This window comes from Cyphellophora europaea (assembly GCF_000365145.1).
Source record: "Cyphellophora europaea CBS 101466 unplaced genomic scaffold supercont1.3, whole genome shotgun sequence".
NCBI lineage: Eukaryota > Fungi > Ascomycota > Eurotiomycetes > Chaetothyriales > Cyphellophoraceae > Cyphellophora > Cyphellophora europaea.
In genome coordinates this window covers 1710199-1735271 of record NW_008481809.1, presented here as the reverse complement: position 1 = coordinate 1735271, position 25073 = coordinate 1710199, and the positions used below count along the sequence as shown (strand labels likewise).

At 55.1% G+C, this 25073-nt stretch overlaps 8 protein-coding genes across 8 annotated transcripts; 5 read left to right on the top strand and 3 right to left on the bottom strand.

The window, feature by feature from the left end:
* Positions 1-1768: 1768 nt before the first annotated feature.
* Positions 1769-3319, bottom strand: HMPREF1541_03553 (uncharacterized protein; the record flags this gene model as incomplete). Its single annotated transcript, XM_008717904.1, has 1 exon — positions 1769-3319. One exon carries the CDS (start codon positions 3317-3319, stop codon positions 1769-1771), a length of 1551 nt encoding a protein of 516 aa, XP_008716126.1.
* Positions 3320-6054: 2735 nt separating this feature from the next.
* Positions 6055-8363, top strand: HMPREF1541_03552 (uncharacterized protein; the record flags this gene model as incomplete). Its single annotated transcript, XM_008717903.1, has 5 exons — positions 6055-6209; positions 6640-6900; positions 6947-7539; positions 7625-7913; positions 7970-8363. 5 exons carry the CDS (start codon positions 6055-6057, stop codon positions 8361-8363), a joined length of 1692 nt encoding a protein of 563 aa, XP_008716125.1.
* A 291-nt stretch (positions 8364-8654) lies between these two features.
* HMPREF1541_03551 (uncharacterized protein) lies at positions 8655-11165 on the bottom strand (the record flags this gene model as incomplete). The annotated part of the gene is made up of 1 exon (XM_008717902.1): positions 8655-11165. The coding sequence occupies one exon, from the start codon at positions 11163-11165 to the stop codon at positions 8655-8657; it is 2511 nt and encodes an 836-aa protein (XP_008716124.1).
* Positions 11166-14399: 3234 nt separating this feature from the next.
* On the top strand, positions 14400-15737 carry HMPREF1541_03550 (uncharacterized protein; the record flags this gene model as incomplete). The annotated part of the gene is made up of 3 exons (XM_008717901.1): positions 14400-14749; positions 14799-15272; positions 15320-15737. 3 exons carry the CDS (start codon positions 14400-14402, stop codon positions 15735-15737), a joined length of 1242 nt encoding a protein of 413 aa, XP_008716123.1.
* Positions 15738-16479: 742 nt separating this feature from the next.
* On the top strand, positions 16480-18147 carry HMPREF1541_03549 (uncharacterized protein; the record flags this gene model as incomplete). The annotated part of the gene is made up of 1 exon (XM_008717900.1): positions 16480-18147. One exon carries the CDS (start codon positions 16480-16482, stop codon positions 18145-18147), a length of 1668 nt encoding a protein of 555 aa, XP_008716122.1.
* Positions 18148-19323: 1176 nt separating this feature from the next.
* HMPREF1541_03548 (uncharacterized protein) lies at positions 19324-20673 on the top strand (the record flags this gene model as incomplete). The annotated part of the gene is made up of 1 exon (XM_008717899.1): positions 19324-20673. The coding sequence occupies one exon, from the start codon at positions 19324-19326 to the stop codon at positions 20671-20673; it is 1350 nt and encodes a 449-aa protein (XP_008716121.1).
* A 333-nt stretch (positions 20674-21006) lies between these two features.
* On the top strand, positions 21007-21492 carry HMPREF1541_03547 (uncharacterized protein; the record flags this gene model as incomplete). The annotated part of the gene is made up of 1 exon (XM_008717898.1): positions 21007-21492. One exon carries the CDS (start codon positions 21007-21009, stop codon positions 21490-21492), a length of 486 nt encoding a protein of 161 aa, XP_008716120.1.
* A 423-nt stretch (positions 21493-21915) lies between these two features.
* On the bottom strand, positions 21916-24582 carry HMPREF1541_03546 (uncharacterized protein; the record flags this gene model as incomplete). Its single annotated transcript, XM_008717897.1, has 1 exon — positions 21916-24582. The coding sequence occupies one exon, from the start codon at positions 24580-24582 to the stop codon at positions 21916-21918; it is 2667 nt and encodes an 888-aa protein (XP_008716119.1).
* Between the last annotated feature and the right edge of the window lie 491 nt (positions 24583-25073).

The following is a 25073-nucleotide window of genomic DNA, read 5'->3' as shown; positions in this document are numbered from 1 at the left end:
CAGCCACATGGACGCTCAGACACACTCGACAGCCAGGCATCTACTGCAACCCATCATATGACTATGATGGACATGTACGTGACCGGCAATCTGTCTACTAGTTTTGGATCTCCCCCATCACCGAGTGCCAATCATGCCATCGTCAAGAGGCATTCACGACAAAATCGCCGCTCAACATTGAGGCACGCCGTTCCTAACACTCGTGCCCCCTCTTGCGTGAGCTCGAATGGCAGTGCGGTCACCATTGTCACTCAAAGCACTGCCAGCAATCGGACATCCAAAAGCGGTAGGTCTTCTATCAGCAGCATGACCTCGTTAAGCAGTCAATCACCCGTATCTGCGAAGCGCTGGCAGGGCTCACACGCGCCAGCGACGGGCTGGCGCTCCAAGAGAAGGACAGCTCCCGCTTCCTTGCCCACCATACAGTCTGACGACACGTGCGCTGATGGCAGCATGCTCCGGCCACGGTCGCAGCCTACAGCGCGAGACGTCTTGAAAGCGACACTGGCCAGATTGCCGCAGCTTCCCACACAGCCGTCTTCGCCACCCACCAAGCACCAGTCGCCATTCGTCTTTCCGCATGAGCGTCGTGATACCGTGTCTACGTTCGCCACGGACAATTCGTGCTACTCAGTGCTGACTGATTCGTTGGCAGTGCGGTACCGCCAGGACGGCCACGTCGTGCGGCAGTTCATCGACGGCCACTGGCAGTGGGTCCGCGTCAAGCCACCACAGCCCGTGTCACCGGTCACTCCAGACGTAAATGCCTCTAAGCCACCAGCGAGTTGGTGGCGCAGACTGTTGTGTTGCGCGCGGAGGACGTGATGTCCGTTTGGGGAGACTAGTTTCTGCGAGAGGAGCTGGAGGGTATGTTATATCTGAGGTGTCTTTATGCGTCTCGATGAGTTTCACGCAAGCGAGCGTCATTATGAGCGTTTCTCCAAATGTGTATTATTACTACTGTCTGTGTCATAAATATATCATGCCTGCGCGAGCAGTCTTGGGGCCCAAGGAGTTTATTCGTCAGTCGTTGTCCAGACTGTTCCATAGAGCTGGTGACCTGAGCTCACCCTTAGCTGGAGAACGCTCGCTGTGCCACCACGCGGGCTCCCGCTAACATCGTCGAAACGTTTCCCTTGGTACCCCATATTGTTACACAAGCTTATTAGTCAATCTGATGATTAGTTCTACTTAGATTTGCCACAAGATATCCTATGCAGCAGCTACTGCCACATATATGCCTACTTTCCTTCCCGACAAGATGCGAAATTTGAGAAATGACTCAACGTGCCGAGCTTCTCAGTCTTATCTATCAGCATATATTCAGCGACAGTGAGATGAGCTCAATGCACAGTATACTACTAGCAGTACACAATCCAAGGAAGTGACCGCCCAGCGGCAGCCAAGTACCGGCAAGAACGCCATGAAAGCTTCAGTCTAGTGTCTGCCACCTAACTGCTAGATAAAGCAGCACTAAACGCAGGACAGTAGTAGCCGCTTCGGGAATCGTAACAGGACAGAAAGACCCATCCCGGGTTGGGCGAGCACTTTGGACAACGAGAAGCATAGGTCTGTTCGTGTGCATTGAATTCGTCAATTAGGACTATAGCGGACCGCAAAGCGCGAGCATATGGAATACGTGATTGAAGCCGCTTCATAGACCCGAAAAGTCCCGAGGAAGAAAGACCAACGTCAGCTGAAGTAGCCACCTTTTTGATCACCACTTGCCAGAGAAACACGAGTCTGATTTCCCTCAAAACTCTCCTCATCAAGTCATCTGAAACGGCTGCGGATCCTTGGGCACCATTGTCGCGACACTGACATGCGGCCAAGTGAGCGGTGCGAAATTCAGGTTCACTGTCTGCGAGGATTGGATCTGGATGCCGGGGATAGTGATCTTCTTTCGTTGGGGGTTGCCGTTAGGTGGTGTTGTGACCGCAAATACAGGGGTTGGCGCCGTGGAGCCCGCCGGGATCTCCGGTGACAGCAGTAGAGTGGTCTTTTCGGCTAGTTTGGGGACGAAGACGTCGTACTGTACCGTTTCGATCCAGAACTTGGATTTCATGAAGGCTGCATGGGCGATTGGATTCTCCGGGTTGAGGACCTTTGCTGGGTCTGGAGCTTGGGTAGTACTCAATGGGGCCTGTTTGCCAGCGAGGAATGAGATATTGGTTGTTCCGCCGCCATTGAGCTCGGCTGTTGGGAATCCGGTGGAGACCTCAAAGGTAATTGTCTCTGTTATGTTCTGGGTCTGAGTAGCTTTTGCGAGGATTAAGTTTGGGTTCTTGATGATCTCCGTCGTGATCAAGCCAGTTCCCATGACACCTTTGCTGTCCGGTTTGTCGTTGAATCTTTCAAGATTCTGTGGAATTCTGAAGGTGGCAGGGTCGGCTGCATTCATATTAGGGAATACTTGCTTCTTCCCAGAGGCGGTGAAGAATGGTGTGGTGTCAATGACATCGAAAATTGGACGACTGGCAGCTCCGCCGAGGCCGCTGTTGGTCTTTGTGGGAACGAGGCCTTGTGCGTTGATAGTTGTGCCGTGTGGTATGGATGCCATGCGCACTACGCTGTCCCTCGGGTTGAAGGTTGCCTTGGGAACGTTGAGCCATACTCCAGGTTCGAAATGAATGTCAGTAGGGTCAAGCCTATCACCCTTTCCGGTCTCCGGGTTTGTGACGTCTTGGACAGTTTGCAAATATGGCAAGCCAGTGAGGAAGATGTTAGGCTCCTCGAAGAGTCCACGGTTTGGTATGTTGCCAAGTGTCGCTCCAAACGTCAATTGCTCCGTGGTAAGGCTCAGCTGGAGAATATTGTCTGGAGGTAGGCCATTCCCTGGGTTGGGCTTCTTTTCAAAAACCGTGTCGTCGTTATTGGCACGAGGACGAAAGATCAAATTGAATCCGTTGCCAGCATAAGCGCCCTGAAATTGTTCAAGTGGGAACTTCGGCGGGCCCGGCTTAGGTCGACCCGACACGTGGCCGAGCTGTGTTGTTAACTGCCCGGATAGCGCCAGTGGCTCTTGTGGTAGCTGTGGTACTGGTGCCTTTGGTGCTGCAGGTGCTGCCGGTACCGCTGCTGCACGGGCCAACAACGGCGCGGTGGCAGCGACGAAGGGCTCCTGTACCTTCGCAACATCTGCATCGTCATGAGACTCGCCTCTGGATACACTTGAATCACGGTCTTGGCTGAGCTGAGGACGAGCAAGCTTTTTGTCTACAGTATCCCAATGGAATCCTCGGAGGCTGAGGAGAGGAGCAGGTGCCGTGATGTTCCGAGGAGGAAGGACTTGTCCTTCTGGGGTAATTTGGCCAGCCATTATCGTTGCCGGTCACAGTTATGTCAGAATAAAAGTGTTGAGATCTTGGTAGTACAAGTGCTTCAGAACAAGTGCCCCGGGAGATGAAGTGACTGTGCTGTGTTAGCCCCAAGGATACTTGCGAGCTTTATCTTAATCGTATGACGGCCAAGACTCTCGAACACTCAGAGGAATCGACACAGTTGGTTGCTCGTGTGGCTGGCGGTCTGGACTTGCTCAAGCAGGACAGCAAGTGTTTAGGGCCGGAAACGCATAGGCTGCGATGCCATGAAGCTGCTGTTGTCAATGCAGCCACGGAATGCAAGGGCTTTCAGCTGCTGCACAGTCTTTACGAATGACACGTGAACGAAACAAATACGACTTCTTTCACTGGATAGGATCTCTGGTCTCGCGCAGCTAAAGTACAGTCAGCTCGTGATCGAAAGCCTCAGGTGTTGGTACAAAAGTGCCAAGTACGAGAAGACGTATGTGCGGCTAGCTGATGTGAGTCGGGTGTATTTCTTCACATTATAGATTCAATGGCAAAGTTACAGATTACGGACTGAAAAGGGTACGGTGAGTCGGTGAGGTACCGCGTATCCAAAATCGGTAGAAAGCTTCAGAATATGGGCCTGAAGCTTGTGCTTGAGGCTTACACCTGTTAGACAAATAAAAATTCAGCGTTTTCGTGATTGGATATCCATCAGCCCCCTCCTGTCGATCGGTACGAGCCCAAATCACTCCCGTCCGTGGCCGACTCATGCTTTGCACTCCGCTCCAGCGGCGTGTAAGGCCCTCGCATAGAATCATGGGTCTAGATGCATCTGCGTTACGAGCGAGTCGCAACACTTGGAGACTGCAGATCTGCACTTCTGGTTTCACGAGGCCTAGGTAGGGCCGGTTGGTAGGCCTCGAAACTATACCGCGCGAGAGATTGCATTTGTGAAGCGATCATGCCTCGAACCTTGACATGGGACTGGGACGGCCAAGCTTAGGAACCTATCTAACTTTAGATCTAGGCGCGGGCGCACGACTCGCAAAAAGAACCAATTGTGCTAGAAGTTGTCGGTCAGAGGTCCTAGTCATGGAGGCAGTATCCAGGCCCCCAGCCCGTCAGCCTAGCTTTGGGAAAGGTACCTTGACCTTCCTGAGCTTCTCGGTGTCGGTTGCAGAAGACCATCAATTGGGCCACATACCTAGTCATCTCAAACGCGTAGTGTGACACAGCGAGCATAAGTGACCAGATGAGTCCTTCAAAGCAGCTGATCACCGACTCCCCGCATTGACTTCAGCTGGGGCCAGGGGCGCGCCGCGTGGTGCGCCTCGGACAGCTTCAGCCGGTCATTGACAACTCGCGAAAACACTTGGCGAGCCATCAATGGCTGTGATATCCGATCTGAGTTTCGGCTGATGTGCACACCGCAGCAAAGCTACGGGTCATGCCGCGTCAAGCTTTCCCCGCAGTCAACGCAGCAAGAAAGAAGAAATTTCAACCCTTTGAATCACTCCCTATGGGGATACTGTGGACCGTGGTGTCCAGACCTCCTGGAGCACGCTGACATGTCATGAATACAGCTGGATCCTGCAGCCTGCGGCTCGTCGACTTTGATCACACTTCTCGGGCGTTGATGGTTGGACCGAGGCTGGATGAGTGTGGCCGTGGCTGGCTGCCGTTTACGAGCTTGATGAACGTGGCTGGCTGTCGGTCCGCCCTCTCTACATTCGATCGATTTCCGAGTATTGGATTGACGACAGATTGCAGTCGCAAAAAGTGCACATTGGAATATGTCGACAAAAGGTGGTGATCTGGTACGACCGGAGAAAGGACTGGCGGTTGAGACTTAGCAGGTGTTTTGCAGAATGAAGCACCTTGCCCAAGCCGATGCCCTTGCTTCTCCCAGTCTTGATCAAGGTCCCATTCTGACCACGTACTACGGCTTAGTTTATGTCAAGAGCAAAGAGGACAAAAGAAAAGATGGCTGCTGATACGAGATGTTCTCTTACAGCAACAGGGCCGTTCTTGCTAATCTGCTGCACACCGGGAGAGCCCTCTCGCTCCCGAAACAGGGTGTCGTCCGGGCTCCGGGCGAATCGTTCTAGTCTTGGCGCCGAGCACCCCCCGCTCGTTCAACCCCCCAGCAAGACGTGACCGATTGACCTACAGTAGGAACACAAGCACCTTTCGAAATTCAGGCATAGAGCCACAGCCACCAATTCCTAGCATGTACAAAAGCGAGTCTGCGGCGCTTTCCACCCTCAGAATCCGGACCCAAATCCTCCGCCCATGCCCCGGATTTCGCCTCTTTTCAGCGGTACCAAGACGCCAAGTCGCGAAACTTGACCAGACTACTCTTCATCGGCGCCATTGCCCATGTTGGTTTGCTCGCTTGCTTGCAGATTCAGGCTGAATAGCACTTGATCTGCAATGACCCCAATCGGCCAGCACACATCGGATCATACGGTCTCCATGCCGAGACAACGTCCCCAGGCCTTGGCTGTGCTTGCTCGAACCTGATTGATGCTTATGATTGATTCCGCTGACAAGTGCCGGCGACCACTAGGCCAAGCTTCCTGCTGCCACCACCGGCCCGCGGGTAAACACTGGGCAAGTGAGAGCCTGAAATTGACGACGGCTAATGTAGAGACTGTACATAACTAAGTGCTGAATTACCTCAGGGCCGGAGGCGCTGTCACCCCATCTCACGGGCCTGTACTGCAGATTGAGAGAGACTTTCGTTTCGCTACAAGCCATCAAAATGGTTGGAGTCAGCGGCGCCGCTGTCGTCTTCGATGAAGCTGCCAAACGCCGTCAGGCCCTGATGGGCGCCAGTGGTGCCCGGGCCTTCTTTAAGAATGCTCGTGTCGCTAGTATTGCTGCATTTGCCTGTATTGGCGGGGTGCTCTACGGATGGTAAGTTCTCACTCATCTTTGTTAGCCTCTATGAGGTTGGCGAGAGGAAGCGTCCGAGACGTATCTTGGGCGCCGTGTAAGGTTGCTGTGTCCATCTGTCACAGCTGAAACATACCCACTTCACAACAGCCACGCGCTGGTGCTTGTGTTGCCGTCTAGGATGCTCATAACTAACTTCTTCGACAGTGAGTATGCCACGAGCGATATGCCTAGCGACAATAATTCCGAGTATATTGAGCCGAGCTGACGGAGTCCTTTCCTGGATAGATAACCAGGGAATGTTCAGTGGTATCCTGTAAGTCCTGTTTTATCATATATTCTCTGGTCAGGTCAGCACATCCTTTGAACGCCTTTTGTTCTCAACATACATGCTGATTATGCTTCTTCCTTCCTACACAGGGCCATGCCATCGTTTGGCAAGCGTAAGTAGCCCAGCGTCGATGTATGTTCGGATAATGACTGTCGCAGATACCGACGGCTACATCGACAATCCCACGCAGAAGGGCTGGTTGACGGCCATCCTGGAGTTGGGCGCCTGGTTCGGCGCAATTCTCTCCGGATTCATTGCCGAGGTCTGCTCTCGCAAGTACGGCATTTTGATTGCCTCGAGTGTCTTCATTGTGGGCGTGGTCATTCAAGCATGCTCAATTGTAGGCGGACATCAAGAAATCCTTGCAGGACGATTCATCACGTACGTTGGGCCGAGTTACCATACCCTTCCGTGCTGACTTTCGCAGGGGTATGGGCGTTGGATCCCTGTCTATGATCGTGCCACTGTACAACTCCGAATGCGCACCTCCGGAGGTTCGAGGTGCTCTTGTCGCTTTGCAGCAGCTTGCCATCACGTTCGGTATCATGATCAGTTTCTGGATCAATTACGGCACCAACTACATCGGCGGCACCACTGAAGAAACCCAGTCGGATGCCGCCTGGCTGGTTCCGATCTGTCTTCAGCTATTCCCAGCTCTCATCCTCCTCATTGGAATGATTTGGATGCCGTTCTCGCCGCGCTGGCTGATACATCACGGCCGCGAGGAGGAAGCCAGGGAGATTCTGTGTCACCTCCGCGGCCTAGACCCGGGCCACGAACTGATCGAGCTGGAGTTCCTTGAGATTAAGGCTCAGTCTCAGTTCGAAAAGCGCAGCATCGCAGAGAAATTTCCCCATCTGCAGGAGCAGACAGCATGGAACACCTTCAAGCTGCAATTCGTTGCAATTTTCGCCCTTTTCAAGACCAAGGCCATGTTCAGACGTGTCATTGTCGCCACCGTCACCATGTTCTTCCAGCAGTGGACCGGCATCAACGCCATTTTGTACTATGCCCCTGCAAGTGAGTCACAGCGTCAAATGCTGCTCCCTTCCATTTCTCTTTCAGGTCCAGCTGTTTCACCAACCCAAATTAACCGAGAGTGTAGTTTTCGCCCAGCTTGGCCTAAGTTCCAATACCACCAGCCTACTGGCCACGGGTGTCGTCGGCATCGTCATGTTTATCGCCACCATTCCAGCTGTGCTTTGGATCGACCGCGTTGGCCGCAAGCCGGTCCTCGCGACTGGAGCCATCGGCATGGGTATCTGCCATTTGATCATTGCTGTTATCTTGGCTCGAAATATCGATCGCTTCGATCAACAACCTGCTGCTGGTTGGGCTGCCGTTGTCATGGTCTGGTTGTTCGTTGTCCACTTCGGGTACTCCTGGGGTCCCTGGTAAGAGTTCCCAGCTCTGGACGCATTGACGAGCTAATCGCTAACGCGACGCGCAGCGCATGGATCCTCATTGCTGAAATCTGGCCACTAAGCACCCGTCCGTACGGCGTATCAATCGGCGCCTCCTCCAACTGGATGAACAACTTCATCGTCGGCCAAGTCACGCCCGACATGCTCGAGGGCATCACATATGGCACCTACATTCTTTTCGGCCTCCTGACCTTCATCGGCGCCGCCTTCATCTGGTTCTTCGTGCCGGAGACCAAGCGCCTGAGTCTCGAGGAGATGGACATCATCTTCGGATCCCAGGGCACTTCGCAAGCCGACACCGAGCGCATGCAGGAGATCGAGGCCCAGATCGGGCTTTCTGCCCTGCTTGCCCGTGAGCCGCCCGCACATGTGGCGCAGGATATACACCTGGCTGCGGAGAAGGGCGAGGATTCCGTTTGATTCGGGACTTATGGTTGTGACATTCTAGCCGGCAAAATGATCAAGTACTAGAGCGGTTCATGGAAAGTTAGTGCGCGTTGATTCCGGTATGCGTGCTGAAACTCGGAAAAGGCGGGTCGAGCAGTGAAGAACGTGAAGAGAATGTCCATTGCTACTATTAAGTCGTGCAATTCCCGATAGTAACGCCTCTCGAGCGACAAAAAATGCGCTGTATATGCAAAAGGTCTCTGGGCCTCATCATGATGCTAAAAACTTGCCACAAAAGTGCTCTCTTTCTTCCCCGGGAGCAACTTACCCACGCAGGCGCTCCATCTTCGGGTCGTACAGCGGTTCAGGCGTCACCGTCGCCTTGACTTTCCGGCCAAAGTACTCTATCTCGACCGAGTCGCCCTCCTTGACGCCTGCCGGCAGCCAGCCGTACGCGATTGGTTTCTGAACCGTGTACCCGTAGGCGGCGCTGGTGATGTACCCTGAGGCCTGGCCGTTGACGTAGATGGGCTCCTTGCCCAGAATCATCGACCGGCCATCATCGACGGTGATGCAGCGCAAGATCTGCTTGGCGGTGTCGACAGAGCGGCCCTCAGTCGCCTCCTGGCCGACATAACCCTGCTTGCCAGCCTTGACGGCGAAGCCCACACCCGCCTCGTAAGGGTTATGCTCGGTCGTCATCTCGGCGCCCCAAGCGCGATAGCCCTTCTCGAGACGGAGTGCGTTGAACGCGGTGCGACCAGCGGCAATGATGCCGTGCTTCTGGCCGGCCTTCCACAGCGCATCCCACAGCTTGACGCCGTGCTCGGCGCTCGTGTACAGCTCCCAACCCAGCTCGCCCACGTACGACAGCCGCATGGCCGTCACGGGCACGCCGCCCACGACAGCGCGCTTGACGCGGAAGTACCGCAGGCCCTTGGCCGTGTTGCTCCAGTCATCTTTGCTGACGGCGCCCATGACCTCGCGCGCCAACGGGCCCCACAGCCCGATGCAGCAGGTCCCGCCCGTGACGTCCTTGACCGCCACCCATTTGCTGGGGTCGCGCTCGCGCTGCCAGCGGGCCTCGCGCGACACATACGCCGTGTCGACGGGGCCGTTGACGCCGATCTGGAAGAGGTTGGGCTCGATGCGCGCCACCGTAATGTCGCTGCGGATGCCGCCGTGCTCGTTCAGGACGAGCGTGTAGGTCACGGCGCCGGGCTTCTTGCCCACGTCGCCCGTGCACAGCCTCTGCAGCAGGTCCACGGCTCCCGGTCCCGTCACCTCGAGGCGTCGCAGGGGTGTCATGTCGTAGAGAGCGACGGCCGTGCGCGTCTTCCACGCCTCGACCGCCGCGATGGGGCTGTAGAAGCGGGAGCTCCACGCGTCGCGCCCCACCGGCTGCCACTCCTGCGGCAGCTCCTTGAGCAGCTCGGCATTGCTCTCGAACCAGTACGGCCGCTCCCAGGCGCCGCCCTCGAGGAAGAAGGCGCCCAGCTCTTTGTGCCGCGCGTGGAAGGGGCTGAGACGCAGGTTGCGCGGGCTCAGCTTCGGCTGCAGCGGGTGCATGATGTCGTAGACCTCGACAAAGTTCTGCTTGGACGTCTCCTCCACGTACGACTTGTTCAGCTGCACCTCCTCAAAGCGGTTGAGCTCGCAGTCCGCCAGGTCGATCTGCGAGCGTCCGTCGGTCAGCAGCTCCGCCACCGCGCGCGCCACTCCCGCGGAGTGGGTCACCCACACTGCTTCGGCCACGTAGAACCCGTCTAGGTTGGGGGCTTGGCCCACCAGCGCGCCACCGTCGGGTGTGAAGCTGAAGATGCCGTTGAAGCCGTCGGCGATCTCGACCGTCGTGTCCGCCATGGCGGGCAGGAGTCGTTTGCTCTCCTCCCACGCGGGTGCAAAGTCTTCGGGCGTGAAGTCCAGCCGCGAGGGCATGTGGTGTTCGTCCACTTCTGTCGGAGTGACGCCCAGATCCGCGGCGCGAATGGGCATGGGCTTGTGACCATAGTAGCCGATACCGTAAGTGTCACCGTGCTCGCGGTAGTAGAGGTCGGCATCCTGATGGCGCAGGATGGGTAGGGTGGCGCCGTTGGGAAGTGCATTGCCGCGTTCCTTGAGCGCGGGTACCGAGCTCGTCTTGACGTATTGATGGGCCAGCGGCAGAAGCGGGATGGGCAAGCCGATCATGGCGCCCAGCTCGACACCCCAGAAACCGGCGCAGCTGATTACGATGTCGGCTGGCACGCTGCCGTCCGGCGTGGTGACACCCGTCACTCGGCCGTTCGCCTGCTCGATGGCCGTTACAGGAGTACCGCCCAGGTACTTGACGCCGGCTTCGCGCGTACGCTCAATCAGCAACTGCACAGCGCGGGCGGCCAGCGCGAGGCCATCGCTAGGGATATGCAGACCACCGTATACCATATCAACGTTCAGACCTGGGTAAAGAGCCAGGCACTCCTGAGGGGAGATGAGCTTGGCGTCGATGCCCCACGCCGCGGCGTAGCCGTGCTTGCGCTTGATCTCCTCGAGCCTCTCCAGCGTGGTGGCAACCTCAAGGCCACCGACCTGGTTGAAGCAGGACTGGCCGTCCTTTTCGAGGCCGAGGAACTTTTCCACCGTGTAGCGGGCAAGCAGCGTCATGGTCTTGGAAGGATTGGTCTGGAAGACGAGCCCAGGGGCGTGTGAGGTCGAGCCGCCCGGCATGTCCAGGGGTCCTTGCTCGATCACGGTGATGTCCCGCCAGCCACGAGAGACAAGCTCATCGGCTAAGTTGGTGCCGACGATACCCGCGCCGACAATGACGACGCGGGGGCCAGGTGCTATGGAGCCCATTCTGGCGGTTTGTGTATGTGGTGAGGGTGGCGAGTGGTGTCCGAGAGGTCGTGCGAGGGTTTCGCTGTCTAGAGCGAGTCGCTCGACCTGAGCGATGTGTTGGTTCCTCGAGTAAGAAAGATGGGTTTATCTTGAATTAGTCGCCGAAACGTGTGATGTGAGGCCTGGCGGTAGTCGATGGTGAACGTGTATGTCGTGAAGAATATGAGTGATGATAGTCCAATGAAACTGATCACGGAACTTCTCAAGCGGCGAAGACGGTCTCTTATGAATGACAGATATCGCTGCCGACGCCTTCCAGAACACCAACTATAGAGATAAGGGGCTAAACCCGTCGCAGGTCGTGTGCACGACCCGGGTGGACTGCACACCGGGATGGGTGACTACACCCAGAATAGACATCGAGCCCAGGCTTGGCTTTGAGTTTCTCGGCAACTTTATCCTCAAAAGGGGATGGACTAGACGTAGTAGGGAGGTTTTGTCTGGAGTAGGATCCGAGCCTGTGGGAGAACGCCCGCTGCTGGGACGGCGCCGGTATACTCGGTGGATTGGGACTCTAGCTGTGAGAGTACTTGGGGGAGGTTGACAGGCAGCGATAGCTTTGTATACACGAAAACGAAGCCCGTGTTGGCCAATATGGTCGGCTGATCAGATACTACTGTAGTACCATGAGGATACTGTCAATGTATACAGCCAGCATCGACTGCGAAGTACAGATTTCTGTCGTCAACGCAGTGAATGAACAATACGGCACCTAAGCGAGGGTGTCCATCGCCTTGCAGAACATAGCTACTGGCCATCAAGTGGCGGCCTCGCCGCCTTAGTGGACCTGGGCGGCTCGATGGCTTGCGGCTCTTCCTCCCTGCTATCGGCTCCTTGCCACAGCCACTCCGACCAGGTAGACGGCACGAATCTTATTGTCTCGACCAAGAACTTCCTGGCGGTGCGCTCATCACTTGCAGATTTGCTCTGGGCAGATGTCGGAGCACATGGTCCCCAATTTCGTCCGCCCGGCTTGTGCTTGATCAACCGCTAAGGATCCTTCTCGGGGTCTACCGACACCTGAGTTAGTGTTTCGCCATGTGAGTGTGTGGAGAATCTGCTGGAATGTGTAAGTGCTTCCAGAGAGGGCGACACCGTATGTGAACCAGACATTGTCCGTATTCCCAGCGGTCTTTCGAATGCTTCTGGCGCTGCTAAGCAACCGGTTAGTCCTATGCGAGCAGAGCAGCTTTTACCTGTCTTGAAGTCCCGAAGCCACCCATCTTTCACCCCCGTATTTTCGTGAAGACGCATCCACCAATGCTTGGGGGAGATTGAGGCCGTCCGTTCAACTGTCCTAGGCCTGGCGTGTCACTGCGAGGTCCTTTAAGGCGTCCAGAGGCTCCAGAACATGATAACATAGGATGTCCTGTTGTACCGACCGCGTTGGTTGGACACCCTATTCCCTCGCTCTTCACCACCACTTGAGGCGGTTTTCTGGGTCTCGGGGGCACACAGAGAAGAAGACCAGGGAGACACTCTAGTACCTTGAAGCTCGGTGTATAGCAGGTCTCATTTCGGTGCTGTAAAGCAGATGGACTCGATGATCACGGTTGGTGCTGGCCGTCAAAGGTCCCTCACCATAATTACCTTGTAGTCAACGTCATCAACCATTGACATAGGCGTCGCAGTCCGGGCAGGATGAGCTGCAGGTGGAGGTTTACATCATTAGGGCGCAAGAATTGGCAGTCTCTGCTTGACGCGATCCACATTGCTTCTGATCGTAGCCAGCTCAAGTATGTTGAAATCATGGAAGCTCTGTGCAGAACGCTGCCTTGGATTGACAGCCACCTGGTCACCAATCAAGCGCATGCAGGTGTCCACTTACCCTAAGTAGCCTGTATGGTCACTCTTGGTGCGCCAATGCTCCCTAATGCACTCGGATATTTGCTCAATACCTCTTATCTGTGAGTAATGTAGAGTTCAACCACTCCGGGGGAACTGATCTCGAATTTCTCCCTGCTTCGGCTCAATGCTACATATCGCGCATCCTCATTCGTGGTGGCCCCTGTAAATGACAAACGTAGTTCTCTTGAGATAACACTTGCACGCCAAGATACACCGAAGAAACAACTCCAACTTGAGTACAACCAACCTTCAAAGTCTGAGTGTTGTCATAACTAGATAGTTCTGTGTCATTCCGCGTAGCATAGTCCAACATCCAGCATCAACGGCATTAGTGTCTAATAGAACCGATTTCAACAGTGGCGGTAAACGTTGGTGCATCGCTCGAAACGCACCCTGCATGGATTACATACCTAAATGTGGTTAGCCGTCCCCGCCCCCGTCATCATCGACCGGGGTGCACACCACATCAGGGCCTTGGGCTGTGATAGCTTGGAAACAACACTTTCTCGACTACGAACATGCCGGAGACCATGTCCGACTCATTTCTGGCTTCTTTGCCCGTGCTCTACAGGGTCTGCAATAGGCTGCTTTGGAGTGGCGTATCACCAGCTCTCCCGTTCTCCAGGACAAAGCCCCAGACCTTCTGGAAGGACTACCATCAGCAACTCTTCCCGTGCTCTAACCTGAACTGCAGCCACCAAAGTCACAGTAATGAGCATGAGCCGCATCCGTCCATAGCCCGGTCATGTTCCTTGCCGGTGCCGATCATGTAGTCCGGCTGTCAGCCATGTGAGAGCTGACGATAGATTGGCGGAAGGCCAAACGGCCTCTTCCTAATGCCCTCCCACGAGCGTCGTTTCTGTCTTAAGTCTTACAGTCATGCGGACTCCCAACCCATACTGTTAGTTCAGTAAACGTATCACACCTGCGACGCAGTGATACAAACACGATAGTGATAGTAATATCACCCACCCCCTCGGTGTGAGATGCGAGTAGGCACGTGCAACTCAGACAGGTAATATGATAACCGGAATCGACAATGGTGACGAGTCAACGGCGGGATTCAAAGACCTGTTATTTCAGAGTAGGTCATGCTTCTCTAGCGAGGGAGGACATTCCTCCCGATGGGGCCTAGACTCTATGCTTAACCCGGTTCGGGGCGCCACCTTCGCCTAGTGCACCCCCGTTATCAATGGGACATCCTTCCCCTTAAGGTGCTGCTGACCATAATTGAGATACCACATAACGATAAGATATAGCAAGATACCTCGTCGTCGTTGCCTTGATCTCAGAACAGCATAATTTGTAACCTAAATTTATCTACCACAAAACCTCACCACAGCCATGGTACCGTCCGTCTCTGGTGGTCTGGGCGATGGTGGCCCCACTTTACCAGAGGAAGGAAAGAGGGCAACAAGAGCCTTGCCTGCATCATGGTATACATCAGACGACATGTTCCAGCTTGAAAGGCGAGCCGTTTTCTCAAGAAAATGGCTGCTCGTCACCCACAAGACACGTCTCTCTAAAGCCGGCGATTTTCTCAAATACGAGACTGGTGGCTTCGAATTCGTGATAACCAAAGACCGCGACGGCCGGATACACGGCTTCCACAATGTTTGCAGACATCGTGCATTTCCTGTTGTGACCGAGGAAAGGGGGACGGCCAAGATCTTCTCTTGTAAATATCACGGATGGTGAGTACTAATGCAGTGACCTCTGATTTGTTTCTGACTTGTTATCCAGGTCATATGGTCTTAATGGCAAGCTTGCTAAAGCTCCTGGATACCAAGATCTACCCACGTTTGATAAGAGCAGGAACAGTCTGTTTCCTGTTCACGTGCACATCGATCATAACGGATTTGTGTGGGCGAATTTAGACGGCAAAGCCAAACCAGAGATCCCCTGGGATGAAGACTTTGGCCAAGTTGACCTCCAAGAGCGCTTTGAGGGCATCAACTTTGACGACTACGAATTTGATCATACATGGGAGATGGAAGGCGACCACAACTGGAAGGTTCTCGCCGACAGCTTTAACGAACGCTATCCTACGATTGCCGTGGATTCGGATACCGGGAACATCGCAGACCTAGTATCATTTTCCGTCAAAACCGACAAAATGTCAATTCAGCACAGCACCACGACAACGCCTCAAGGAGCCGCGAACGACCAGAGGGTTGCAAGCACATTTTATTTTCCTAATGCCTCTATGAATGTCTCGTGAGTATACGCCATTTTCACCCTAGAACATTTCTAACGCGGTTAAGGCCACACTTTTTCTTCCTCCAACGCTTCGTGCCAATTGGTGCCTCCAAGACTGCCCTAAAATACGAAGTCTATCGCAACAAGAATTCCTCGGAAGAGGACTTTCAGGAAGTGAATCAGCTCTACAAGACCATCTTGTCCGATGACAAATACCTGTGCGATCTGACCCAAAAGAACCTCAACCAGCATGTATTCACCAATGGTGAGATGCACCCTGACCTAGAAAAGGGCCCCCTATATTTCCAGGCCATCCTCCGAGACGAAGTCATGAAGCACTATAAACGAGAACAGACGCTACGGAGGGAGATCTGGCCGGCTGCACCACCGCCAGTTCAGGATGCATCGACTAGCGAGGAGGATGTTGAATTTTGTTCAGGCCTGGCGTGCAGCCCGGCACAGCAACAGCAGATTGTTTGGTAGCGAGTAGCCTCTTGAGCGAGCATCAGATGTAGGATCATCTTGGCGTTTTGAATACGGACATGGGTCTTCTCCCTGGAGCCCAACGTTTTTGCCCGGGGAGGTTTCGCGATACAGGAGGCTGGGGAAACTTATGAAACGTCTCTACTATGCTAGAAAGACACTGGTGTCTGAACTACACTAGAGCCTGCCAGGATCAGCACCTTGGTTTATTGCTTCTTCCTACGTGCGAACCCGGTCCAACATAGTCAAATGCAAGCACCGTCTTACTCGAGTGGAGACTTATGACACTGTTTTTCCGGAAAGTGCCCCTGAATGTTCTTCTAGCGACCCTCGGAAGTATTAGCTTGTTGTCGATGCCGTTTTCTGCCGTCGAACGTTCCACTAATTCCACGTCTAATTGCATATGATCGTGGATCCGTTCCCAAGCTTGGTCGAATTCTGCACCAGCAACGTATCATACGCTTAGAAACAGCTCCACGGAGCGAAGACTGGCTCCAGTGGAAATACCCACATGGGGAAAGAGACAACGACACTACGCGTGCCGCCGACAGCAAGCCGATCCATTCTCTGGAGACCCCGGACACCGCCCCGTACTCCCCACGAAACGGAATTGTTCTTAGTAATGGAGAGACAATGGTGGATGGTGATATAAAAGCGCCTTCCGTAGGCGGCGGAAACCATGCATTCACGGCTACCAGTCAACCGTTGGAACCCTTTCCTCTCTTACCAAACCTTGATCAAGATGGAAAAAGATCTCGACCACGACGCTTATTCGGAAGCGCCCAGTATTGAATCCGGTGTGACCATCACCGACAACGTTGACGGCCTCCAGCGCCATCTCAACAACCGGCAAATCCAGCTGATCGCCATCGGCGGCTCCATCGGCACAGCCATTTTTATTTCCATCGGCAATGGGCTCGCTGCAGGTGGGCCCCTGAGCCTTCTGCTGGCGTACACCATCTACAGCTGCGTGATGGCCTGCATCACCAACTCGGTGGCCGAGATGGTGGTGCTGTATCCCGTATCTGGAGGTTTTATTCGTCTCGCCTCCCACTTTACCGACGAGGCGCTCGGGTTCATGGTGGGATGGAATTTCTTCATCTACGAGGCTCTTCTGATCCCCTTTGAGATCACAGCTATCAACCTGGTGCTGAGCTATTGGCGGGACGACATACCGGTCGCGGCCGTGTGCGCGGCCGTCATTGCGGCATACGCGTCCACCAACGTCCTTGCGGTCCGCGGGTATGGTGAGGCGGAATTCTGGCTCTCGTCCGGCAAGGTTATCCTCATCTTCATCTTGTTTCTCTTCACTTTTGTGACGATGGTGGGTGGAAACCCTCAAAAAGACGCCTACGGGTTTCGGCACTGGGCCAATCCGTTCGCTGAGAACTCTCTACGATCTTCCAGAGGCGACTTGTCGAGATTCGAAGGCTTCTTAGCATGCTTGTGGAATGCAGCATTCACAGTGGTCGGCCCGGAATACATCGCCATGGTAGCTGCCGAGACCAAGCGACCACGAGCGTACATCAAGACAGCATACAAGGTCATGTATTGGAGGTTCGTCTTGTTCTTCGTGGTGTCAGCGTTTTGCGTGGGTACGGTGGTTGCATGGAACGACCCCAAGCTCCAGTCTATCCTCCACGGAGGCGGACATGGCGCTGGCACCGCGGCCGCGTCGCCCTATGTGATTGCCATGAGCAACCTCGGCATCGAAGCTCTCCCACACGTGGTTAACGCGCTCATCATAACATCCATCTTCTCCGCCGGCAACACTTACACCTACTGCGCGAGCCGAACGCTGTACAGCCTCGCGCTGAGCGGCCATGCACCAAAAGTCTTCACCAAGACCACACGCAAAGGGGTGCCGATTCTCGCGCTGGCGGTGACGATGCTCTTCCCCTTCCTCTCCTTCCTGCAGCTGTCAGGCAACTCATCGACCGTGCTCGTCTGGCTAATCGACGTCATCACGGCGGGCGCTCTTATCGACTTCACCGTCATCTGCACCACGTACCTGATGTTCTACCGCGCGTGTCGGGCACAATACTTCGACCGCCGCTGGTTGCCCTATACGGCATGGTTTCAACCCTACTGTGCATGGATCGGGGCCATCGCCACTGTGTTCGTCTGCTTGTGCTACGGATACACATCTTTCGTGCCCTGGAGCATGCAGTCATTTTTCCGGAACTACACGTTGCAGATTTTCAACATCGTGCTTTTCCTTGGTTGGAAGCTGGCCAAGAAGACTCGCTGGCAGAAGGCCAAGGACATTGACCTCGTGTGGGAACGACCAGTCATTGACGCTTATGAGGCGAGCTTCACCGATGCCCCGAATGGATTCTGGACCGAGGTGCTGCAGCTGTTTGGCATGCGGCGAGGGCGAAAAGATAGCGGCCAAGACATTCGTCCTTAGAATGCTAGACAGAACACAGTACATGGTACAGGTGGTGCAGACTTTGGTACAGGCAGTGGAGATCACGTGACAATGACAATGGCGTCGACACTCTCTATCAGTATCAACTTTCTATCCCCAGATCTCTCTCTCTCTCTCTCTTTGCAAGCGCGTTAATCCTCGTGCCGACAAGAGCCAAAGAAAATGGTTGACAATGCTCAAATAGGAAATGCTTTCCCCCCACCTGGGTGACGATTTTGGGTTTGGCGCCCTTGACGGCGGATGTCATAGGGAGCAAAGGGGCCCTGAATGGGCGAGCCTTGCCTCCACAAAGGCAAGATCTACTGGTCCAATGATATCCCCTGCTTGACAGACCCTCGACGTCCTCCCCGCACTCCGTCTCCTGAGAACGCCGGCGCACTATCTTCCGCTTCTTCTGCGACCCTACGACTTGTTTGCGAAGACCACCCCTACAATTCTGATCGTTTGAATGAACACCCAGCAATCAAGTTCGTGTAGACCAAACGCCATGAGTGAGCAACTAGGCCTCGCCTGATCGATCACCCGACCGTCCATGTTTCGTTTGCAACCTTAGCCAATAGTCTTTCAATTGAGCCAAAACAACGATAAGGCAAACGCAACAGCAAGCCGTGATGATAAGCTCAGCCCTCTCAAGCCCGAGTCCAGTTGCCCTTGTGTGAGGTCTGGCACAGATCGTGTTCCCCACAGCATATCGCCAGGGGTGTAGGCTTACCCGATTGGGAGGTGCTTTGCCTTCCCAGGGCGGAGGCGCAACTGAGAAGGCCGCACGGCCAGCCTCCCGCGGGTGCAGGCAATCGCGAGCGAGGATGGAGACCTCCCCGGGGCCGGGTCCCAATATCCTGCAACGTAGGGCGCAGTCCGAGTGATGAACGTTCAAGCCATCGCCCATGCTTACGTATCATTCGCCGGCTGAAATCGGGCATATGGTGAGCCTGCATATGGGGTTCCCTGTAGCAGGACACATGGTGGGTACATGGAAGGCAGGTATACAAACAGACGATGATGGTACCTTCTTGCCACGCGGAAGTGTGTATGTGTATATGTGACAAGTGTTTGCAGGCTGAATCTTCTGTTTTGAATCCAGTGAAAGACATTCTCGTCCTTGACTGGCAATCATCCTCGACAAACCAAAACACATCTTCAACCGCAGGCAAGATGACAACCACCGTCACGCAGCACGTCCCTCTGCGCCTCACCAGCGACTCCCACCATCCCATCACCACCCTTAGCACCACGCCACCCACAGCCCTGCCCCTCTCAAAATATACACCAACGACCCCTCTCCTCCTAGCCCCAGGCCCGACAGAAGTCGCACCGGCCGTCCTTGCCGCTCTGGCCTCTCCGGCCGAGTCCCACCTAACACTCGCCTTCGCCCAAGTCTTCAGCACCGTGCTCCGCCAAGTCCGACGCCTCTTCCTCACCAGCTCACCAGACTCCCAGCCCTTCGTCCTGGGCGGGTCCGGCTCGCTCGGCTGGGACTTTGTGGCGACCAACTTCCTCCCCACCGGCAGCCCCGTGCTATGCCTGAGCACCGGCTTCTTCAGCGACGCGTTTGCCTCCTGCCTAGCCGCGTACGGTCAGGACGTGACGGTGCTACGCGCCCCTGACGTTGGCGCTACCGTCGACCTCGCCGAAGTCGAGGCCGCGCTCGCCACAGGCAAATACAAGGCCCTGGTAGCTACGCACGTCGAGACCAGCACCGCCGTGCGCACGAACCTGCCGGCCCTGCGCGCCCTGCTCGACCGCGTCAGCCCCACCACGCTCTTCATCGCCGACGCCGTCGCCTCCCTCGGCGCCGAGGAGCTGCGCTTCGACGAGTGGGGCCTCGACATCGTGCTGTCGGGAAGCCAGAAGGCCATCGGCTGCCCCCCTGGCCTGAGCCTGCTCATGGTGAGCGGGCGCGCCATGGCGCTGGCGCTAGATGAGTCCGTCACGGACCGCCCCCGCACCTGGTACGCCAGCCTGCCGCGCTGGCTGCCGGTAATGCGCAAGTACGAGGCCGGGGAGCCCGGGTATTTCGCCACGCCGCCCACGCAGGTCGTGCGCGCCCTGGGCGCGAGTCTGCAGCTGATGCACGAGGTGGGCATGGAGCGCACGTGGGAGCTGCACCGCGTCCGCAGCGCGCAGGTCAAGGAGGCGGCGGGCCGGTTGGGGCTGCGCCTGTTGGCGCAGCGGGAGGAGGATCAGAGCCACGCCGTCACGGCGCTGTGGCTGCCGGAGGGGATCGAGGCGAAGGCCCTGCTGGCCAGGGTGCTGGCGCGGGGCGTGACGCTGGCGGCGGGCATGCACGTCGAGGTGGGGACTAGGTATGTGCGCTTTGGACACATGGGCTACAGCATCACGGGAAACGAGGGACATATTGAGATGGGGATTCGGGCGCTGAGTGAGGCGCTGTTGGAGCTGTACGCTGAGAGGAGAGAGAAAGAGGTGGCAGAACAGGAGAGTCAGCCATCTGCTGGGGTACTGGAGGCGGTGAGGCAGGAGGTTGCTGTTGCCGATGGTTGAGGGTCGTATCGGGTCTGGGCTGGTTTGCTTTCCTAGTTGGTATACGCGTTGGCCGTCGAGGCCGACCCATTATGTTTTTGGCTGGGTTTCGGCTGGTGTTTTGGTCATTTTCTGACTTAGCTTCATCAACCCATCAGGAAGTGGATACAGTCATGTCGTTTGATGCATGCATCGAGTCGCGATCGAGCTCTTTCAAGGTGGCGAAGGACCCTCGTTGTCGTACCCGCATGCAAAAGCCTTGACCGTTTGTACGACGCGTATATCTTCGCTACACCCCAACCCCATCTCGCTAGCTCATCAGCACATCCTTTTCTTTGCACATGTGCCCCAACCATGGATCACGACGAAGATTCCTCCGGATCGACGCACAAGCTCATCCACGCTCACGCCGCTCTCTGCGCTTCTGCCGTCCTTGCATTCTGGCCCATCGGCGTCATGCTGCTCCGCTACTGGAAAGAACCGTCCATGGCTGTGCGCATCCATCAGTGGGTCCAGGTCGCCGGCTTCACCGTATACGTCGCCGGTTTTGTTCTCGGGGTTATTCTGTGGACTCGGCTGAAGACCGATCTTGGCTCGTCGCCGACGCTGCACGGTGTTCTGGGCGTGGTTATTACGGGACTGGCTTGTGTCCAGTTGCTGTTGGGGTGGTGGCACCACAAGCTGTGGCAGCGTGAGAGTGCGAAACGCGGTAACGCGCGATGGGTGAAAGCGCCGGAGAGGACGTGGGTGGCGTGGATGCACATGAGCTTTGGTTGGTTCGTGATTTTGATCGGTATAGCGAATGGTGGGATTGGTGAGCAGGGCTCTTTCCTCTGTTGAGGCGATCGCTGATGCGTCGAGTAGGTTTTCATCAAGTATCGATAGGATCGGACTACCAGGGCACCAATGATATTGCGACTGTGCTCCCTTACAGCATCTTGGCAACGATTATTGGATCACTGGTCATTGGGACCGCGGTTTTCTCTGAGCGACGTCGTCAGAAGCGGGTAAGACATCAACGAGGCGTGGCAGATGCGGGCGTTTCACATGAAGCTGAACTTGTGGTACATGAGAACCATGAACGCGCTGGAGAGGCACAAGACGTTTCTGTCAAGTCATCCTATGGCCATACTGCGGATAAAGGTGCTTGAAGAGAGCTCACGGTGCTTATGAAGAGCAAAGGTGTAAAGTAAAATGGTAGGTCTTCAAAAGTCGGAAGATTTAAAAAGAAAGTTAGGATGTCGTTACGGCGTTTCGTGGTTTTCACACCCTTGTGAACCCTTCCAGCTGGCTTCGTATCGACCTTGCGAGGGAAGCAGCTTGATCTGATTTGCGACCCAGGACATCCAGAGCATCAACACACGCCGCACACTTCATGGCAAGGTCGGATGCATCTGTGTTGCTTCCCAGCCAACTCAGCTCGTTGGTATTGACAAAAATGGTTGGTCTTCCTTTCCAGCAGGAGAGCCAAGTATACATTTTCTGGAATGTCTTGGAGAAAGACTCAGTAAGGACATCAGTCCAAGGTTCACTTAGCAGTGCTGATGAGCTGATGGCATCGTGGAGTAGTCTATCTGAGCCGAAGCTTGACGTGTCCATTGGATGAGTAGAGGTCGAGACTGCGGCTATATCGGCAACGCTGTAGGCGCTAACTTGAGCCAGTTTCAATGTCGTATAGGAAGACTGGCGTGCAGCTCGAGGTCCTTCTAGCGACCAACCTTGGTTGTCGATGTGATCGATACAGTCTGCGACTAACAAACATGCCAAATGGAAGTGTCCAGCCAGAATGATATACCAGGATTGCACATTGAAAGAGAGTTGATGGTGGGTGTTGATGCACTGTTGCATAAATGGCCCGTAAGTGCTTTTCCAGAATTCGGCCGCCTGAAGTGTACTACCAATATGCTGCTCCATGACGCGCTGGTCCTGAGGATGCTTCATCAATTTCTTGAGGGCACCAAGTTTTCGCCATAGTAGAACCTTTGGTTGGATGCCTTCCTTAAGAATTGCCTCGGCACTAGTAGGAGCTGACAGACGAGGACGATGGCGCATTGCGTCAATATCCCAAACATTGGTGGGCGCAGGGCCGCTTGACCGGGAAGACGTGTTGGGATCGTCTCGACTGTGCGATGTCTCTGAATCACTGTCGCTCCCCGTTTCTCCCGGAAAAGGGGCATACTCCACAGGTGGCAAGATGCTTGCTTGAGGCACGGGAAGCAGATCATCATCAGAAATGACGACCGGCCGCTCGTTCAACGCAGCAGACGTAGTATCACACATGATACCTAGCCAGAAAATGGCTTCAAATGGCTCTTGCATTTGATTTGCAGTTTGTTGCAAGGATAGTTGATATTCGGCGATCTTTCTTTCGGAACCACTCTGAACTGGGGCAGATATTATTTTGCGCATGTGTCTGCGCCACTCCAGTAGATGCCGCAAGGCCTGTTCAAGATAGGTGGGTCGTTCTTCATCCGGTTGCATGGTGCCCAGGGGAGGAGAAGTGGTAGGATCGTCGGACAACGCCGCGGTTTCGTGCGCTGGAAGATGCGGTCGCTGGACCAGTGCAAAGACCATCTGTGCAAATATTGAATGAAAAGTGTTGATGGAAGCGCAGGCTTTCACGTAGCGGCGCGCCTCATGCCAGAGGCTTTGTTGCATCAGCCGTTCAAATCCAAGATCAACAGAATCATCCGACAGAGCATCAAAAGGACTGGACGGGGATTGTCGTTCGGCGGATGGTGAGATACGTGTCCATTGACTTGCGAAGGACATGATGGCAAGCTTGAGCGATGTAGAGGCCAACTTTGCTTCCTCGATTGATAGGTTTTTTCCACGAAGTGGCTGCGAGATCTGGTCTAGAAACTTAATTCTTCGCAGATAGCTTGGTGGCGAGTCTGAAGAAGACCTGTGACGGGAGAATGAGGCACTGCTCGCATAACCCCATGGCGAATGCTCTTCGGTTGTCCAACAGCGCAGGGCATGCTCCAGGCTACCGCTGTAGATTTTGACTAGCTGACTGGAAATGTGGCGCTTACTGGTGGCTTGCGCCAATTCATCGTCGAGGGCGGGTGAGGGATATTCGATACGTCGTCCGGACGCAGTGGGCTTGCTGTGTATTGAGTCAGATTCGGTATCCTCGAGCTTTGGACGAGCCGTATGCTGAGTTGAGCCGGGGATAGGACGTGGGTGTTGTAGATGAGGGTGGAAAGACGCGTGCCAGGTCTGATTCGGCACGTGGGGTACAAGATTGCTGGACCAATCAGTGGGCTGATTAGACAAGTCGTTGTCGGGGAACTGTGTCGTATTCGCCAGAGGAAATGCAGGGTTGTGCCAATTGTTGTGGCTGTTTGCGGCAAAAGACGCCAGGTGTGGGTTGGCAGGTTGTTGAGCGAAAGAGCGGCCATCATCTTGCCGAAGGTGGGTCGCTTGATGAAAAGTGGGCGCTGGCGGTTGGATCCAAGTCTGATCAGCTGACGAGTCTGGTGGGATAGTTGGCGACTCGTCGCTGCCATCAGAGCTCGCATCGACTTGGCTCGAAGCAACGAGCGGGGCCACAGGAGCGGAGGCCTTCCTCCGTTTCAAGGACCGCGGCAGCGAAGTGTCTGGAAGGCCCTTGAGCCATTCGAAAGTGCAGTTTCTACCAGCCTTCTTGCAAGCGGAACATGCAGGGCCAGCAGAAGCCTGGAGCGGATCGACTCCTAGAGTAACGGCGTCGCAGGCACGGCGGTTCTTGCGACACGCATCGCAGCTGGTGAACTGCTTTCTGCGATGGACTGGTGGTTGCGCCTGCTTGGGACGATGTGTAAACGGTTCCGCATCCATGGAGTAGGGCAAGCAGCACTGGAGGTAGAAGGATGTGGGAACTAGGTAGCTTTGCGGTTCCTCATCGAACTGAAGATTAGGGAGCGCTCGAAGGTCGTAACAAGCCATGATTAAAATAAGACCTCGCTTAGACGGATGAAGAACTGAAGAATTGTTCTAGTTTGCTTCTGATTGTCTCAAATCGTAGGGCATTCCAGCTGGACCGAAAAGAGAAGGGTGGAGTTGAGATATCCTCTCGTAGAAAGGTCGGGCGAAGCGGCACATACGGCGAGTGGGGCTGAACAGGGTCGAGATCATCGTAACACCCAATCCGGGAGCCGCCAAGCGTAGGGGCCGATTGGTTACTTAACGTCAGGTACATCGCTTATAGTGTTTGACCTCATTCTCGGATCAAGTGCCTCAAGCAGGGTTATAATCGGTGTAGCGTGCGAGTCGCGACCGTCATGTGTGGCGTACTGCCCCTCGCCTTTCTCGGGCAGTCAAAGAAAGCCAACATCGTAGACTAAGCCAAAGCAGCCGCCTCCGAGACACATCCCTAGCTGTGGGTCATTTCCGGACTAGGGATGGTGTCCATAGAATATCGCCGGCGGCGTCGTACC